The sequence below is a fragment of the Macaca nemestrina genome, chromosome 13 (assembly GCF_043159975.1).
Source record: "Macaca nemestrina isolate mMacNem1 chromosome 13, mMacNem.hap1, whole genome shotgun sequence".
Lineage (NCBI taxonomy): Eukaryota > Metazoa > Chordata > Mammalia > Primates > Cercopithecidae > Macaca > Macaca nemestrina.
The window spans coordinates 107,875,718-107,888,102 of NC_092137.1; the positions used below are offsets into that span (position 1 = coordinate 107,875,718).

Consider the following 12,385-nt stretch of genomic DNA (forward strand, 5'->3'; position numbering starts at 1 on the left):
CGAGCTGCCGGGAGTGCCCAGCAGGGGCTGAGAGCATGGCCTCGCCCGACCTGCCGGTCACCAGCTACGCCCCATCCGATGTGCCCTCGGGGATCGCGCTGCTCCTCACCATCCCTTTCGCCTTCTTCCTGCCCGAGCTGGTGAGTGCGGCCCCCCGGCCACCTGCAGAGAGAGAGGAAGGGGAAAACCGGCCTCGGCCCCAGACCAGACCGCGCCGAGACAAGGGGGACCCAGCGCAGGGGCTGCGGTGGCTGCGAGTCTCCCACCGGGCGCACAGCGGGGTGCAGCTGTGCTCAAGAGACAGATCCCACTCTGCGCCCCGTCTGATGCCGCCAGGGGGGTTCCGCCCTCCAAAACAAAACCCACTTGGGTGTGGAGGCCTGGGGGGACGTTGCTAAAATACTCAGGATTCCCAGGAAAATGTTGGAAATGAATTATAATTACATGGCTTCTTTTGTCCAACTATTTGTGCCTTTCAGATTTGAAGTGGGGAGACTGTGTTTCCCTCTGGGAGCAGGTTTTCTTAATTGTCATGTCTGCTGACTTTGAACTTTGACTTTTGTGGGGTCCCCCACACAAGGTAACTATGACAGCATCTGCCATAAAACAGTCGTGTGAGGCACCCTGGTTGCAAATGAGAACCTGTCACTGTATTACTCTCTGGGGCGCCCTACGGCTGAGTCGTGGCCCTGATCCCTGGGAAGCCTGCCTGCTCCCATCTGCAGAGCTGTGCATATGCAGTGTTCCGCACTGCACAAGTCCCCTCTGAACTGGCTGGTACCACATCCTCTTCATGGAGGAGCACACTCAAGTCTGGGGTCCAATCAGGGCAAAAGAGTGTGTTTTGTTTTTCCAACACCTTCTGAAATATCTAGCTTGTGGGTGGTATTTTCTTACCTGCCCTGAATTTGGCAGTGCTGTCTCTGAGCAGGGAGGAAAAGATAGAAAGTGGATCTACTTTTAAATCGGACGTGACCGGCCCTTCTCACTCTCGTCATCTGCCTGCAAAGTTGGGCCTGATCGAGCCACTTTTAGGCAAACTGGCTAATGGGTGACCATTGATGGCAACCAGAAAGAGAACCAGGTAGGGTGGGCCTAGCATCTGAGTGGCTCCAGTTGAAACTCCACCTAAGAAGCAGGTTTCTGCCAAGGCTGCCATCCCCAGCACAGCGTGGGCATCCTGCCAGACTGATGACATAACCGTGCTCTGATGAGTCCTATGTGCCAGGCCCTGGGTGTGCCCCTCACCTTGGAGCAGCCACATGGGCGGCCGGGGTACTGGTTGACTCTGCCTATTTTTATTGAGCCTGTGGTTTATGTCAGTCCTGCAAGCCCCTGGTGACAGGGCACTGCCTCCTGGTGATTTCCTGTCTGCCAGGGAGAGACTGTGAGCATCTCCTCCCCACAGTTGGATGGTAGCCTCAGCAAGGAGGGACCTTCTGAACTCTCCAGGCCAGGGAGGGGTCCAGGCCTGCCACCAAGAGTTGGACCTCAAAGAACAGGCATTCATAGGCTTGGGGGCGGGGGGGAAAGAGAGGGAAAGGCCTAGAGGCCAGGGGAGAAGTCCTGGAAGCAGGCTAGAGGCACGGTGTTTCTGGAATCAGGACAGCACCCAGGGTAAGAACTGTGAGAGGTCGTGGTGTCTCCACCCGCCCTGCTCCTGCCAGTGAAACTCCTGGGAGAGCAAAGTGCATGCTCATGTTGGGCTCTGAGGCCTTACGTGTTGTGGGGGGTGAGGGGCTCAATGACAATCAAAATTGACATTGGCCCAATTGTCTTCATTTACTTGTGTTGTTAAGTAATGTGAGATTTACAGTAAAGCTGCAATAATAGTACAGAAAGTTCTGTGTACTCTTCCCTCAGCTGCCCCTAATGCCTGCATCTTCCATGATACAACTCTTGAAATCAGGAAACACTGATACTGTGCTATCAAGTACTCTATAAACCTTACTTCAGTTTTGCTAGTTTCCTCACTGATGTCCTTTTTCTGATCCAGGATCCTGGCCAGGATCCCACATGGCACTTAGTTGTCATATCTCCTTCATCTCCTTTAATCTGGGACAACCTGGGTCCTTACCTTGCCACTTCTGAAGAGTACTGATTAGTTTTTTTTTTTTTTTTTTTTGCTTTTGAAAAATTTATTTTTCCATAAGTTATTGGGGTACAGGTGGTATTTGGTTACATGAGTAAGTTCTTTAGTGGTGACTTGTAAGATTTTGGTGCACTCATCATCCTTGTATACACTGTACCGTATTTGTAATCATGTATATATATTTATATCTCACAGTTTCTTCACCCATTGATTGATGGGCATTTGGGTTGGTTCTACAATTTTGCAATTGTGAATTGTGCTGCTATAAACATGTGTGTGCAAGTATCTTTCTTGAATAATGATTTCTTTTCCTCTAGGTAGATACCCAGTAGTGGGGTTGCTAGATCAAATGTTATTCTACTTTTAGTTCTTTAAGGAAACTCCACACTGTTTTCCATAGTGGATGTACTAGTTTACATTCCCACCAGAAGGGTGGAAGTATTCCCTGTTCACCACATCCACACCAACATCTGTTGTTTTTTGATTTTTTGATTATGGCCATTCTTGCAGGAGTGAGGTGGTATCACATTGTGGTTTTGATTTGCATTTCCCTGATCATTAGTGATGTTGAGCATTTTTTCATGTCTGTTCCCCATTTATGTATCTTCTTTTGAGAATTGTCTATTCATGTCTTTGGCCCACTTTTTGATGGCATTTTTTGTTTTTTTTCTTACTGATTTGTTTGACTTCATTGTAGATTCTGAATATTAGTCCTTTGTCAGATGTATAGATTGTGAAGATTTTCTCCCACTCTGTGGGTTATCTGTTTACTCTGCTGTCTGTTCCTTTTGCTGTGCAAAAGCTCTGTAGTTTAATTAGGTCCCAGCTATCTATCTTTGTATTGCATTTGCTCTTGGGTTCTTGGTCATGAAATACTTGCCTAAGCCAGTATCTAGAAGGGTTTTTCCAATGTTATCTTCTAGAATTTTTGTAGTTTCAGGTCTTAAGTTTAAGTCCTTAATCCATCTTGAGTTGATTTTTGTATAAGGTGAGAGACGAGGATCCGGTTTCAATCTCCTACATGTGAGCACCATTTGTTGAAAAGGATGTCCTTTCCCCATATTATGTTTTTGTTTGCTTTGTCCAAGATCAGTTGGCTGTTAAGTATTTGGGTTTATTTCTGGGTTCTCTATTCTGTTCCATTGATCTATGTGGCTGTTTTTATACCAGTACCATGCTGTTTTGGTAACTATGGCCTTAGAGTATAGTTTGAAATCAGGTAGTGTCATGCCTCCAGATTTTTTTTTTTTTTTTTTTTTTTTTTTTTTTGCTTAGTCTTGCTTTGGCTATGCTGGCTCTTTTTTGGTTCTATGAATTTTAGAATTGTTTTTTCTGATTCTGTGAAGAATGATGGTGGTATTCTGATGGGGATTGCATTTAATTTGTAGATTGCTTTTGGCAGTATGGTTATTTTCACAATATTGATTCTACCCATCCATGAGCATGGGATTTGTTTCCATTTGTTTGTGTCATCTGATTTCTTTCAGCAGTGTTTTGTAGTTTTCCTTGTAGAGGTCTTTCAACTCCTTTGTTAGTTATATTCCTAAGTATATTGTTATTATTATTATTATTATTATTTGCAGCTATAATGAAAGGGGTTGAGCTCTTGATTTGATTCTCTGCTTGGTTGCTGTTGGTATATAGAAAAGCTAGTGATTTGTGTACATTAATCTTGTATCCAGAAACTTTTGCTGAATTCTTTATCAGTTCTAGGAGCTCTCTGGAAGAGTCTTTAGGGTTTTCAAGTTAAACGATCTTATCGTCAGCAAACAGTGACAGTTTGACTTCCTCTTTACTGATTTGCATGCCCTGTATTTCTTTCTCTTGTCTGATTTCTCTGGCTAGGACTTCCAGTACTATGTTGAAGAGGAGTGGTGAGAGTGGGCATCCTTGTCTTGTTCCAGTTCTCAGAGGGAATGCTTTCAACTTTTCCCCATTTGGTATTATGTTGGCTGTGGGTGTGTCATAGATGGCTTTTATTACATTAAAGTATGTCCCTTGTATGCCGATTTTGCTGAGAGTTTTGACCATAAAGCGATGCTGGATTTTGTCGAATGCTTTTTCTGCATCTATTGAAATGATCATGTGATTTTTGTTTTAAATTCTGTTTATGTGGTGTATCACATTTATTGACTTGCGTATGTTAAACCATCCTTGCATCTCTGGTATGAAACCCACTTTATCATGGTGGATTATCTTTTTGGTATGTTGTTGGATTCAGTTAGCTAGTATTTTGTTAAGGATTTTAGCATCTATGTTCATCAAAGATATCAGTCTGTAGTTTTCTTTTTTGGTTATATCCTTTCGTGGTTTTGATATTAGGGTGATGCTGGCTTCATAGAATGAATTAGGGAGGGTTCCTTTGTTCTCTATCATGTGGAATAATGTCAAAAGAATTGATATCAATTCTTCCTTGAATGTCTGGTAGAATTCTGCTGTGAATCCATCTGTTCTTGGACTTTTTTTGTCAGTAATTTTTAAATTACTGTTTCAATCTTGCAGCTTGTTATTGATCTGTTTAGTGTACTAATTCTTCCTGATTTAAGCTAGGAGGGTTGTATTTTTCTAGGAATTTATCCATCTCGTCTAAGTTTTCTAGTTTTTTGTGCATAAAGGTGTTCCTAATAGCCTTGAATGATCTTTTGTATTTCAATGGTGTCAGTTGTAATATTTCCTGTTTCGTTTCTTAGTGAGGTTATTTGGATTTTCTCTCTTCTTTCCTTGGTTAATCTTGCTAATGGTCTATTAATTTTATTTATCTTTTCAAATAACCAGCTTTTTATTTCATTTATATTTTATGGGTTTTTTGTTTGTTTGTTTCTATTTCATTTAGCTCTGCTCTGATCTCGGTTATTTCCTTTCTTCTGCTGGGTTTGGGTTTGGCTTGTTCTTGTTTCTCTAGTTCCTTGAGGTACGACTTTAGATTGTCTGTTTGTGCTCTTTCAGACTTTTTGATGTAGGTGTTTAGGGCTATGAACTTTCCTCTTAACACTGCCTTTGCTATATACCAGAGGTGTTGATAAGTTGTGTCATTATTGTCATTCAGTTTGAAGAATTTTTTAATTTCCGTCTTGATTTTATTTTTGACTCAATGCTTTCAGAAGCAGGTTATTTAATTTCCATGTATTTGAATGGTTTTGAAAGTTCCTTTTGGAGTTGATTTCCAGTTTTATTCTACTGTGGTCTGAGAGAGTGCTTGATATAATTTCAATTTTCTTAACTTTATCAAGTCTCGTTTTATGGCCTATCATATGGTCTATCTTGGAGAAAGTTCCGTGTGCTGTTGAATAGAATGTGTATTCTGTGGTTGTTGGATGAAATGTTCTGTCAATTGTAATATCTCCTGTTTTGTTTCTGTTAAGTCCATTTGTTCCAAGGTATAGTTTAAATCCATTGTTTCTTCATTGACTTTCTGTTACGATGGCCTGTCTAGTGCTGTCGGTGGAGTATTGAAGTCCCCCCGCTATTATTGTGTTGCTGTCTATCTCATTTCTTAGGTCTATTAGTAATTATTTTATAAATTTGGGAGCTCCAGTGTTAGGTACATATATGTTTAGGATTGTGATATTTTTCTGTTGGACAAGGCCTTTTACCATTATATACTGTCTCTCTTTATCCCTTTTAACTGATGTTACTTTAAAGTTTGTTTGATATAAGAATAGCTGCCCCTGCTCACTTTTGGTGTCCATTTGCATGAAGTGCCTTTTCCCACCCTTTTACTTTAAGTTTATGTGAGTCCTTATGTGTTAGGTGAGTCTCCTGAAAGCAGCAGATAGTTTGTTGGTGAGTTCTTATCCATTCGGTGGTTTTGTGTCTTTAAAGTGGAACATTTAGGCCATTTACATTCAATGTTAGTATTGAAATGTGAGGTACCATTGCATTCATCATGCTCTTTGTTGCCTGTCTACTTTGGTTTTGCTTTTTAACTTGTATTTTTGTTTTATAGGTCCTGTGTGATTTATGCTTTAAAGAGGTTCCATTTTGATGCGTTTCCAGGATTTGTTTCAAGATTTAGAGCTCCTTTTAGCAGTTGTTGTAGTGGTCGTTTGGTAATGGCAAATTCTGTCAGCATTTGTTTGTCTGAAAATGACTGTATCTTTCCTTCATATATGATACTTAGTTTCACTGGATATAAAATTCTTGGCTGATAATTGTTTTGTTTGAGGAAGCTGAAGATAGGTCCCCAGTCCCTTCTAGGTTATAAGGTTTCTGCTGAGAAATCTGCTGCTAATCTGATAGCTTTTCCTTTATAGATTACCTGGTGCTTTTGTCTCACAACTCTTAAGAGCCTTTCTTTCGTCTTAGCTTTGGATAACCCGATGACAATGTGCCTAGGCAAAGATCTTTTTGTGATGAATTTCCCAGGTGTTCTTTGTGCTTCTTGTATTTGGCTGTCTAGGTCTCTCACAAGTCTGGGAAAGTTTTCCTTGATTATTACTCCAAATATGTTTTCCAGGCTTTTAGAATTCTCTTCTTCCTCAGGTACACCAATTATCCTTAGGCTTGGTTGTTTAACATAATCCCAGACTTCTTGGAGGCTTTGCTCATATTTTCTCTTTTTTTTTTTTCTTTGTCTTCATTGGATTGGGTTAATAATTCAAAGACCTTGTCTTTGAGCTCTGAATTTCTTTCTTCCACTTGTTAAATTCTATTGCTGAGACTTCCCAGAGCATTTCACATTTCTAAAAGTGTGTCCAAAGTTTCCTGAATTTTTGACTGTTTTTTATTTAAGCTATCTATTTCCATGAATATTTCTCCCTCCACTTGTATCATTTTTTGGACTTCCTTTGCATTGGGCTTCGCCTTTTTCTGGTCCCTCCCTGTTTAGCTTGATAACTAATCTCTTGAATTCTTTTTCAGGTGAATCAGGGATTTCTTCTTGGTTTGGATCCATTGCTGGTGAACTAGTGTGATTTTGGGGGGTATTGAAGAGCCTTGTTTTGTCGTATTACCAGGGCTGGTTTTCTGGCTCCTTCTCATTTGGGTAGGCTCTGTCAAAGGGAAGGTCTAGGGCTAAAGGCTGTTGTTCAGATTCTTTTGTTCTACAAGGTGTTCCCTTGATGCAGTACTCTTCCCCCTTTCCTATGGATGTGGCTTCCTGTGAGCCGAACTGCAGTGATTGTTGTCTCTCTTCTGGATCCAGCCACCCAGCGAATTTACCTGGCTCCAGGCTGGTACTCCGGATTGTCTGCACAGAGTCCTGTGATGTGGACCGTCTATGGGTCTCTCAGCCATGGATACCAGTGCCTGTTCTGGTGGAGGTGGCAGAGGGTGCAGTGGACTCTGTGAGGGTCCTTAGCTTTGGTGGTTTAATGGTCTATTTTTGTGCTGGTTGGCCCCCTGCCAGGAGGTGGCACTTTCCAGAAAGCAACAGCTGTAGTAGTATGGCGATGGACCAGTGGTGGGTGGAGCCCTAGAACTCCCAAGATTATATGCCCTTTGTCTTCCACTAGAGTGGATAGGGAAGGACCATCAGATGGGGACAGGGCTAGGCATGTCTGAGCTCAGACTCTCCTTGGATGAGTTTTGCTGTGGCTGCCGTGAGGGGTGGAGGTGAGATTCCCAAGTTATGGGAGTTGTGCACCTAGGAAGATTATGGCTGCCTCTGCTGAGTCATGCAGAATGTCAGGGAAATGGGGGAAAGTTGGCAATCACAGGCCTCACCCAGCTCCCACACAAACCAAATGGCCGGTTCCACTCCCACTGTGTCCCTCACAACAGCCCCAAGTCTGTTTCCAGGCAGAGGGCAGGATGGGTTTGAAAACTTGCCCAAGGCTATCCTCCTCCCAAAGCAAGAGAAAAGGGCTTTAGTTCTTCCCCTGCCTGTAAAGTCTGCACACTCAATTTGTGACCTCTCCTGAGTTCTGGCCAGGTCTTCTGAGTTCTGGCCAGGAGGCATCTCTCCCCATTCAAATTGTTACAAAGTTCAGCTAGAGAAGTCCTTCTCCCTGTGGAGTTTTACCCCCTGCTCCTCTGGCCACCCTCCCGATGAATCCCTGTGGTGCCAGGCAGGATTGGGCTGCTTGGGGACCCAGTGAGCTCCCAGGGCCTTTCTGCTGCTTCCTCTACCCCCGTATTTTGCTCAGCTCTCCAACTTGACTCAGCTCCAGGTGAAGTTGGAAACTTCTCCTGCAAACAGACCTTCAGCTTCTCCAGTGGAGGGATGTGTTTGGAAGAGGAGGGTCTCCCTTTCCTAATTCCTCACTTGGGGCACTCACAGTATTTGGGGTGTCTCCCGGGTCCTGCAAGAGCAGTCTGCTTCCTTCAGAGGGTCTGTGGGTCCTCTCAGGATTGCTGGTCTGTTCTTGCGGTTGATCTGTAGCTAAAATTCACAATGCAAGCCTTCGCATGCTGCTCTGTCTGGAACTGCAATCCAGTCCTGCCTTCCATCTGCCATGATCCCCTCTGCCTTCTGATTAGTTATTTTTGTACGATGTCTTTTAATTTGGTCTTGTCTGATGTTTCCTCATGGTAACTTCATTTATTTTTAATTCAGGAGTAATCCTATTCATTATTGAAAATTGAGAAAGTTCAGAAATAAATATGATCCATATGTGCGCACATACTCGTATATGTGTACACACCTATTTAACGGGGTTATTCTGTACCTGCTGTTCTGTACCTGGTTTTCCCTTAAATAAGCATTCCTAGCACGAAACTAGAATCACATGGGCCTTATATCTGGGGTGAGGAATGGCGAGGTAGATGGGAGAGAGAGACAATGTTGAGGTGGGTGGATGATTCTGATCCCATTGAACAGAAGACGTGCTGGCTGGAGAGACGAGTGCAGAAACAGCCTAGCACAGGCCCCTCTTCCGCTTTGGTCTTCTGGGGGTGCAGCTGCTGCTGCCCACTGGGGCTGATCCCAGAGCACCAGGCCTTGGGGCCCCAGCAAATTCTGTCTCAGGGCCTAAGACCTCACGAACAGGCCTGTTTTTCTAAGGGTGTTAGTACAGAGAGTGAGTTGTAAAATCAGGCCAGCAAAGGGACAAAGAACTCTAAATCAAATAATGGAATTCTGATGCTGTCCACGGTGGGGGCAGCCCAGGGAGGACCTTTTCTTCCAGCTGCTGCTGACGAGATACCCCAAGGACCTGAGAGCAGACCCGTGCTACAGACTTTCCATATGAACAAGAGGCCAGATGTGCCAGGAAAGCATAGTCAGATGCGCTCACACAAGGCCCTGGCTCCTCTCTCAACTTCCCTAGACCCTGAGCCACCCTGCTGGCCAGGCCGGGTCCCGTATTTCTTGGTGATGACAGACAGGGATGGGCCAGGCCCTGGGGAGTCTGCAGTTTCTCTTCCACCTCTCCTCTCCTGAGCTTGCTCTCATGGATAATTGCCTAAAATGTTTATTTTCAAGTCTTTGCCAGTTCACATTTTAAAACTTATTTTGTAGTAATTATAGATTCATAGGAAGTTGCAAAGATAATTCAGACAGGCCTCCTGTCCCCGTCCGCAGCTTCCCCCAGTAGCTGCATCTTTCCTAATGGTAGTACAGTATCAGAGCCCGAAAACTGCCTTTGGTACTTCGGGGCTCCACTTTTCTCACATATGTAGATTCAGGGAATCACCACTGCATCAAGGTACAGGGCTGCCACTCACCGCAAAGAGCTCCCTCGTGCTACCCTTTCAGAGTGCACCCCCTACGCTGCCCTCCCTCAACCCCTCCTGAACAAACCCCTGAAAACCACAAATTTCATTCCTACGATGTTGTTATTTCCAGAAAGTTACATAAATAAATGGAACCACACAGTACACGGGTCTTTGAGGTTGGCATCTTCCACTCAGCCTAATGCTCTTGAGCACCATCCAAGCTGTGGCCTATGTCAATAGCTCCTTCCTTCTTGCTCCTGAGTAGCGTTCCGTGGTCTGGCTTTGCCGTCATTTGTTTAACCATCCGCCTATTGAGAAACAGTTTGCCTGTTTCCAGTTCTTGGCTGCTATGAAAACTTGTGTGCAGGCTTTTGTGTGGGGGGAATGCTCAGTTCTCCAGGAAAATGCCCCTGTATGATTGCTGGGTGGTGTAGTTAAGTATTAAGAAACCCCGACAAACAATTTTCCAGAGTGGCTGGAGAGTAACTTCTGCGTTTTACATCCCCACTAGTGACTGCTGAAACTTCATCAGTAAAGTTCGTGTTTTATGTAGTTTACTGGTGAATTTAGATTTCTTAAAGACAATATTAATTTTGAAACATAATCTGCAAGTGCAAAAAAGGTTTGAATGGATGAATTTTAAGATGAGAACTCTCTCCTTCATGCAGCAAGTGTGTGTGCCTTGGGGGAGCCTGGGGTGGGTGCGGCTCACACCCCTGCCCAGCTCTGGGGCCAGCTGTCTGTGGGTGCTGGGGACTGACCATGCCATTACCTGTTTGATGGAGGTGACTCATCGGCTTTTTTATAAGCTTAAGGGTGGAAGCTGCAAGCTCACCCAGGTGACTGTGAACAAGGACATGCTTTATGAATATGACTCCAATAAGTTGTTTTAACTGTCAACCTTGTCACTAGTTGACTTACGAGATTTTTGACGAGTTTAAAACAAACAGCTACGATTTCTAGAGGTTCCGAAAGTTAAAAGGGGAGACCATGCAAACTCTTTGTTTGATGTTGGATGTTTTCCTTTTAGCTGCTTAACTCACCAGCATGTCAGTCAGAGGGAAATCCTCTGAGCCCTTAGAAGTTCATCCTGAGCTCTTCCAGCTCAGCAAGTGTGTTGTATGTCTCACCCAAATGGCCAGTATCACTTCCGTTCCAACCTGCTGCTGCTTCTACTCTGTTTATATGGAAGAGCCTGTTTGAAACTCACAGAAGCCAGGGGCCCCCTGGGAATCCCCTAGGGCCAACTCCGCATGCACTGAAAGTGACTAGGTGGGGCTGGGAGAAGAAATCAGGACTCCTCTTAGGCCTGACCTTAGGGCAGGAATCTTCCTCTTCCTTCTAACTGTGCCTTAGAAGTTGAGTTTTCCAAGAGGAAAAATCATCTCCCTTGCTTTCCTCTGCTCCCCTGTCAGTTCTCTATAATTCCAGGAGCAGCAAAGTTAATTCAGTTTACCCCAGTTTATTTTATAATTCTCTTTTCACGCTTTAGCCTTTTTGTCTCTGTCCCTCCCTTCACTCCCCTCACTGCCACATGGCCTCTCCCTATCCTTGGTCCAGCTCCCACAGGGCAGCACCCTTCTCTTCTGTTCTCCTGCAGGACATGGGAGCCACCAACCACTGTGCCCACAGGACCATGGGGTCCCGTTGGAATAATGGCCAAGGATGTCCCCTGGAAGACAAGGACAGGAGGACACGAGGAAAGGGAAGGCCTTGGGCTGGGAAAGAGCAAGGCCTCCCAGGAGAGAAGATGAGAAGGGCCATGGGGCAGGAGTTGGATGTGAACCTCCCCACACTGCCTGTGGCCACCTTGGCCTTCCTGCCCCTTGGCCAGGCCCAGGCCCTACTCTGGGAGGCCACGGTGTATTCAGGTTCAGTAAAATAGAGTCAGTCAGGATGGGGCCTAAAGTCTGGCTCTGCTTCTTCATTGCTGTGAGACCCTGGGCAGGTTACTTAATCACTCTGAGCCACAGTTTCATCAACAATGGAAAGAGTAACAATAAAGAGAAACAAGGATCCTGTAAGACAGCTGTGGGGTTTGAATGTGGACTTCACAGGAAGTATCAGGACATGGTGAGTGAGTGCTCCATAATGCCAGCCCATACTACTTTATCGTTGGCGGTCATCGGACCTCTTATTAGAAAGCCTACTGTAAGACAAGTAACAATTGTAAGTCAACACGTGTTTATTGAAACACTACTGCCACTCTAGCCCCATGCTCTGCTCTTAGGGACAGACAAAAATAAGACAGTCATTGAGGGGATAAGGTAAGGCATGAGCCTGTCTTAAAGGAGTGGTGCAACTATCACACTGAAGATGCAACGGGCACTCCAGGACAGGAGACAGGTGAAAAGCAAGGGCTGCACAGCCAACCACAGCTGCCCAGCGGCCCTGGGAGCCAGGTGGTGTCGGGACAAGCTGACTCAAGGAGGATCTTGACATTCTTGAAGGGCTTGGATTGATGGATGACGCATTTTCTTGTTCAGATTAGGGCTGCCTAGGACCAGGAAGTTAACAAATACATAAAGTCAGGGTACAAGGAAGACTTAAATCCCCCACTTAAATCCCAAGTATTCATTCAAGCTGAGCACCTACTCTCTGCCAAGCACTGACGATACAAAAACAAACAAGACAGACATGGCCCCTGCCTATGGAGCCTGATGCTTAATGAGGGCAATGGAGAACAGCCAAGCAAAT

General features: G+C 44.7%; 1 protein-coding gene across 1 annotated transcript in view; it reads left to right on the top strand.

Moving 5' to 3' along the window:
- The window catches only part of LOC105471825 (mal, T cell differentiation protein like), a 32,508-nt gene continuing 20,123 nt past the window's right edge, over positions 1-12,385 (top strand). Inside the window, exon 1 of the mRNA XM_011724568.3 lies at positions 1-140. Within this exon, the coding sequence (XP_011722870.2) occupies positions 36-140 (105 nt within the window). The 5' untranslated portion in view covers positions 1-35. The remainder of the gene's footprint in view (positions 141-12,385) is intronic.